Raw genomic sequence first — 7,173 nt, forward strand, 5'->3', positions numbered from 1 at the left:
TTTTTTGCTGGGCTCACCCAGGGAAAGCAGGCAGGCTTCTGATTAACCTCCCTCTCAGGGTTGCGCTTGTCAGCGGGGTGTTGCAGCTGAAAGGGCTGTTGGTTTAATAGCTTGAATTTGAATTTCTAGGAAAAAAAAAAAAATGAACACACTTTTCTGCTTGGCAGCACTGACACGAGTCTGTATTGTAGACTGAGTCTGACCTAACAACGCATTTCCATCTGGATATTGCAACCATCTCTTTTTTAATAATAAAGTATTAATACCTAACTACTATTAGGTCATCCTACACAGCAAAAATCCCTTTATTTTCTAATATTAAAGTGTTAACACCTAACCACTACTAGGTCATTCTACACAGCAAAAACCCCGTAATTACATGCTTAATATTAACCTCAGGCCAAATCATTTGTTGATACTTTATTTTGCGGAGAGGACAGGCTTAAGCAGCTACCTGCAGACCTGATGAACGTTGGGAAAACTGCTTTCCATGCTACCAATGTCAAATGTTACTCCAACAGCACGTACCTGATACCTGACAGGACCAAGATACTTTTACTTTTGTAAATTTGTGGTCACAACAGCCTGGCCAGCGGGGCCGTCAGCTTTCCCTTCGTTGCCTTCAGCTGCTCCGCATCCAGCAGAAACCGAGCTGTCACCTTCCTGTGGTCTTCACCAAGGAACCGCCTTCACCCCGACCCAGCTGGGATGGAGCAGGATCCCACAGGCACTAACACCGCTGCATTAACCCAGTCGCAACAGCGGGTCCCCCTCCCAAAAAACTACTACTTACAAGGCAAGGTGTCTCGGACAAGACGGGGGCACGCTGGGCAGGGAGCCAGCCTCCTCCTTCCTCCAAATACGCGACACTAGGAACTTGTTGCATAGGTTAGACCAAGACAGGCAGTGACAAGAAAAGTATTCTTTTATTTCAATTAATATTTCTTGGCATTAGGCAGATATTAAATAACACTGGAATGCACAAGACTATTAACATATTGACAGCAAAAGGGAGGGGGTGTAGCCAAGTCGAGAACAGCAGTGCGAGTCACGTCACCTCGGGGCACTCAAAAGCCATTTAACGCAGCAACCACCAGAAAGTAGGACTCCACTGAGAAATACAAAATGAAGATGAACTCCGTTCAGGTCTTTTGTTAATACAGTAACGTTGGAACGACTGACAGTAAAAATGAACAAATATTTGCATTCAGGAATTAAACAGAGTGAAATCTCCACAAAATGCTAGTCATGCATTTCTTTTGGAACAGCAATTTTCTAATGCATAAATATCACAAAAAAACAATTTTCAAGATTTGAATAAATCACAGACGACTAGAAGAAACAAAGCTTGAGTTCTATTTTATGCCTTAAATAGATGACCTAAATATTTAAAATTTTACTTCACCATATATATATAATTCTTATATATATTAAAAGAAAGTAAAGACCATTAGATAAGTGCAAGCAATTTTCCTCAAAAAGAAAACTGGAACCATGCCCAGGAAAGCTGCTTTTTTTTTTTTTTTCCTTTTTTTTTTTTACTTTTTTAGTCCATTCCTTCCTTTTTTTTTTTTACTTTTTTAGTCCATTCCTTCCTTTTTTTTTTTTTTTAAAATAAATAATTTTTGAAGCAAAATAAATTATCTACCATCTGCTATGTCGGGTGAAAGTCCTACCTAACATCTTCTCCAGAACTACTAGAACATCACCCTTCTTGCGGACTAAGTGAAGTGGTATCTCACCAGCGATTTGAACTCTTTTGTGGCTGCATGTAAACATACCTTTCGATTAACGTTTAAAATGTGTAGAGTGAATCGTAACGTTACGGGGAAGCAGAAACGGAGCTGCCAAAGGAGAGCTGCACTGGTGCTAGTGAGGGGAGCGAGGGCTGGTTCGCTCGGACACGCGCACACACACACACACACACACAGTCTGGCAATGGGACCTTATCCGCGCAGCGTGGAGGGGTGGTTGAGAAGGCATCCGTTTGCGAGCAAAGCTTGAAGGACACGAGCTGAGATTCCCTGTGCACACTGTCCGCTTTAATCAGAATTGGCTCGCGCTACTGGGGTCACACTGTAACAACCGCACGATGGAGGGATCGCTCTTGGCACCTTTGATGAACTCTTCCAGCGACAGTTTACCTTAAGAGGAGGAAAAGCAAAATGGAAATATTTTTTAAAAGGTCAGTTGTTGCCACCATCATTGCTGTAGCTTAAAAAAAAAAAAAAAAGCCTCTTCACTGAAGCAACATATGTATATTTAATCTATCACAAAGGCATGAAGGGGAATTTAGTGCAATGCACAGCAGCCAAATCCTACTCAAGCCCTTAAGCCCAGATGCATTTTTCTTCTGCAAAACAATCCAGCATAATAATTATTTTTTATTTAAAAAGACAGTACCAAATACAAAAATGACTGTTCTAATATAATTTGGCAGCTTTTTGCCCAGAAACGGACCTTACAAATTACATGAAACACGAACACAAGGTATGGTACCCGAACACATGTACGCTTTGAAAATTGTGCCCATATTACTATGACCTTTTAAACCTAAATATCCCAAATGCCTCCACTTTGGACCCTCACGGTTTGTCGTGACGTGTAGGGCTGAGCAGTGACAGCTTCTCCTGCACCTACAAGCCACCTGCTGTGTCCTGTGGGGCGTACGGCAGCGGGACACGCTCCCCGGGGCAGCGAGAAGAGCCAGTCTTGGGCAGCCACTTTTTGCCACGTGTCGCCCCGAGCGTTTCTGGTTTAAACATCTCCGGCGTGGGCCAGAGGTGCTGACTTGGACAGACCCTGTAGCAGTCTGCGGGTCTGAAAAGGTGATCTCTGGAGAAGCAGCCACGAGGAGCAACCACCCCGGCATCCCCTGGCTCCAACAGCCCCGTGGCACGGCACGGCACGGCACGGCACGGAGGAAAGGTCACATCTGGTCTCCCAGACCTGATCCTGGGGTGACGCAGCCTCCCGGCAGGTTTTTCCCAAGCTCAAGACCAGTGCCCTGCACAAATGCCATCGGGAGCCCATGAGCAGCCCCTGCCTTGCCTGCTATCAGCAATGGTCTCCTGCTTCAGCACGCTGAACCGTGGCAGAAGGCAAAGCAATGTTAACAAGAAACGAAACAATTTTCCCTACGAATCAGAGGACAGAAGCATTTGCTGCATCCGTGACACCGTGTCCAGCGATCGCCCATCTATCTGGTGCTCCCAGCAGACCCTAACCCTACCCTCACACAACACCGCAGGGCCATCCCTACCCAACCCAAACCCAACCCAACTCTGCTCGAGGTGGGCAGGACCTACTTTTGGCCACGTGCCCCTGAAGGGAGGGAGGCACAAGCTCATCGCGCTCGTTTTCACCGGTCCCAGGACGCTCCCAGCCTGCTGCGGGGACAGGGAGAGGACTGAGGTCGGTGGCCAGCACACCCGAATCAAGTCAAACGGGGAGGAATGAGAAAACCTTCCTCCTGGAGAAATTACAGAAGCTCAAGAACCCGTGGCACACTTCTTTCCTAATTTCTGGCTTTCAAGCTAATGTCCCCAAATCAAGTGTTTTCTTTATTTTCTATCAGCCTGGAGGAGTGCTCATCACTATCAGGACATTTATTAGTTTCCCCCTCTCCTTGCAATACTTAAAGCACAAATCAAATTCTATTTGCAATGTGCAACAGTCAGATGGGGAAGAAGAAACACTTCCAGCGACCAAAAGCATACGTGCTTCCCCGTGTGCAGACTTTGTTGCTTGGCACTGCACGGCTTGCAGGGCTGGTGTTTTACTAGGGAATAGGATGACTTTATTTCAGCAACAAAGTGCAACAGATGGAGGATGTATATAGCAGGTTTTGCGACCACTACTCTGTTGCACATCTGCACGTGCCATTGCTTTCCGCAGAACAAAAATACTTTAGTTAATGTTATTTTAGGGTCCTCCACAGGTGAAGTCAGCAGATGAAGTGCTAGTTTTGATGAAGTCAAGGGTAAAATACCTGAGGACTTCAGCAAGGCCAGGAGTTTGCCCCGGGGGCTGCAGCAGCAGCTGTCAAAACACAGCCGTAAAATTCTCTTAAATAAAAACCTTTCCATACGTAAGCTCGTATTTTTCCAGGTCACCGTATCTCGATGCTAGAACCAGGCCTTCGCTCCCCCTGAGCACATCAGTAGGATACGGCTCCCGACTTTGACATGGGCAGCTGCCACCTCGGCCGCTGCCGGGGTATTTCCCAGGGAAAGCTCCACCTCGACTGGGTCGAGAGGAAACGCGTCGCAGGCTGATGGGCAGAGGAAACTGCTCAACTCTGCCTGTGTTTTTCCAGCCCAAGGAAACGCGCTAGCTCAGGTGGAGGGGCCACGACGGGTACGCTGCCAGAGGACTCCTCAAGTGGCTCATTAATTGGCTCCGGAGCCGTTACACCCCCCGACTCGCAGGCTGCAGCAGAGTCAAGGCTGCAGGACCGCGTGTCACCGTGCGTACGCATGTACACATGCCATAAACACACACAGAGAGTCAGTGCTATGGAGCCAGGGGAAGTTCTGCTTTCAGGTACCAAACCACAACCCCAACCCGCGTTACTGATGACAAGCCCAGGGCTGCAACCCTATCAAGGGCAACGGGAGCAAAACCTCGTGCCTAGTTCGTGCTATGCCCAGAGAAAAGGACCCAAACACACTGGACTTGGGGGAGTTTCAGAGGATCCTCTGCAGGAGGGGATTTACCTGTGAAATGTCGGGAAGGACTGACCCCTCCCATCCCTTCACCCCCCCATCACGAAAAGTTTCTCATCTGCTGCCCACTTATCCACCCTATTTGTTATGGACTGGAGGTGCTCACCGAGGCCAGGCAGAAACCCAAGGTACTGGTGGGGAATATCTCTGCACTCCACAACCCCCAACCCGGTACCATCACCTGCTTCGACCAGTGCTGGGCTAGAAAGCCTGTACTTCTAGAGCCTATGAAGGAGTGCCGGTGGAGATCCTACCATCGTTGTTTGTGTCCATCTGTCTGAAGATCTTGTCTGTTCGCTTCTCAGGAGTGGATTCATCTTCCGGCATTTTCATTACTGATGAAACCATTTTGTAGATTGCCTGAGTAATTAAAAAAAAAAAAAAAAAAAAAAAAGGAGATATAGAAAAAACACAACCCAAACAATAAAGCATTAGGACTGAGAAAAAGAATTTAAGCCTGTAGCAATAAAAAAAGGCAGCTGACCCTGGCAGGCAGCTGCGGGACTTTATAAACCAAAACAAATAGGAATTTCTGACTGCAGCTTTTTTTATTTTTCTTTCCTGTATTCATTCGCAGTTCAAAAGAAGCTCCCGCGCCAGTGGGTCCGTTTAACGGAAAGTCAGGGTCTAGATTAATGTACGAGCAGGACTGAGCTAAAATACATGATGCGACTGTGTGTCATTCCCTTTTCTGCAACTGGGCTAAGCCATCGCATCTTTGGCTGGCTCTCAGCATACACTCGGTTTCGTGGATGCGCATGGGGTGTTGTATGGATTACAGGCGAATATGAGCACACAGGAATAGGGGCTGTTTTTCTTTGTGGAGGGGTAAGACAACAGATTTTCAGACTTACAAGAAAGCGAATAAAGATGAGACCTTTTTAGGATATCTGCAGTTCTAGCCTTCCTCCTAAATTATCCCCGCTCAGCCATGAGGACCAGCCGCGGGGCACTGGCTGGATGCATTACGTGCTTCCCAGTGCCCCGGCAGCGCACTGGGAACGTATCTCAGCTGCAGAGCGGATGGCAAGCAGCCCACTGCCGGGGCCGAGCCCCGGCTGGCATGTGGGGCAGGGACACGGGGGGCTCTGCCCTGCACGCCCCCCGGTACAGCCTGTGGGCTGCGTGCCCCCAGCCTTTGGGAGACGAAGACATGCTACGGCCTTTCATTTGGAGCTCACGTTGACTCAGATTTGAAGTTTCAAAGTATTAATTTTGAGATGAATCAGGTCAGTAAAATTTGCATTTAGAGTTTTTGGATCCTACCAACACCCCACTAAGAAATCCCCAGTGAGAGCTGCAACATTTTCGCTGCAGGCCAGTTGCTCAGCACCCTGTTCATCTCTCAGACTCTTTCCTCATTTGCACCTCGTAGGTCCCATCACGGCCCCCACTGTCCTTCTGGGTACCATGGGGCTCAGGAGCCTCCCTGGGGCAGGAGGGACCCAGGTCAGCACATCCCTCATCTCCAGCTGTCGCAGGGTGAAGAGCTTATAGCAACATGAATAAAATATAAAATAGAGACAACGCCTCACCTGCACTATTTCTAGCATTTCCCCGCGGCTGATGTACCCGTTGCCGTCCAGGTCGTACATACTAAATGCCCACTTCAGCTTCTGTTCCAGCTTGCCCCGAGAGGTGACGCTCAGGGCGATGATGAATTCCCTAAAGTCAATCGTCCCGTCGCCGTTGGTGTCGAAGGTGCGGAAGACGTGCTCCGCAAACTTCGATGCGTCGCCATAGGGGAAAAAATTTGCGTATATTTTTTTGAACTCTTCCACAGTCAAATGGCCCGTCGGGCAATCTTTTAGGAAGCCCTTGTACCACTCCTGCAGCTCATGGTCTGTGAACTCGGTGTTCTCGCGCAGGTCCTGGAGCACCTCAGGGCGCAGCTTGCTGTTCTGCTTCCCCATCCTCTTCTGGATCTGGGTTCAGCGGCTGCAAAGCGAGAGAGCATCCACCTGAGCTCCGGCCCCACTCGGTGGAGAGGGGCCAGGGGCAGGCAGAGCCCTGTGGGGAACGCAGACCCTGCCCAGGGCAAGGGGAAAAGAAGACAAAAAGGATGCTATAAATCCCTAGGGAAAATCTCATTTCATCTGGCCTCTTTCCCCTCCTCTAGGCTCTCTCAGTTAATAGTATGCCACAGAAGGACAAGGGAAGGCAGTTTGGGAGGGACTATTTGGGGAATATTAACCCTTACTATTAATCCTTATTATTTGGGAAATAATAGTCCCCGTTATTTTATTTCTCTGCTACAATCCCACTCCTCTATCATATGGCTTGCGATGCCCGGGTCTGGATCCCAACTCTTGACCCACCCCAACAGGCTGATCTGCTGCAATGACCGAGCGGGAAGGGACAGCAGCGACAATGAAAAGTAAAATCCATCTATTCAAAAGTGAAAGTAAGCAGGGATGAAGCGAGGGGCAGGAAGGGCAGGTGGCTC

The 7,173-nt window shown here is 48.4% G+C and overlaps 1 protein-coding gene across 1 annotated transcript; it reads right to left on the bottom strand.

Annotated features, from left to right (window-relative positions):
* Window positions 1–907: 907 nt before the first annotated feature.
* LOC104620755 (hippocalcin-like protein 1) lies at window positions 908–6,727 on the bottom strand. Its single transcript, XM_010287054.1, has 3 exons — window positions 6,263–6,727; window positions 4,982–5,087; window positions 908–2,144 (listed from the first exon to the last, which is right to left on the bottom strand). Exons 1-3 carry the CDS (start codon window positions 6,638–6,640, stop codon window positions 2,047–2,049), a joined length of 582 nt encoding a protein of 193 aa, XP_010285356.1. The 5' UTR covers window positions 6,641–6,727; the 3' UTR covers window positions 908–2,046.
* Window positions 6,728–7,173: the final 446 nt, after the last annotated feature.

Source organism: Phaethon lepturus, unplaced genomic scaffold (assembly GCF_000687285.1).
Source record: "Phaethon lepturus isolate BGI_N335 unplaced genomic scaffold, ASM68728v1 scaffold40875, whole genome shotgun sequence".
Taxonomy (NCBI): Eukaryota; Metazoa; Chordata; class Aves; order Phaethontiformes; family Phaethontidae; genus Phaethon; species Phaethon lepturus.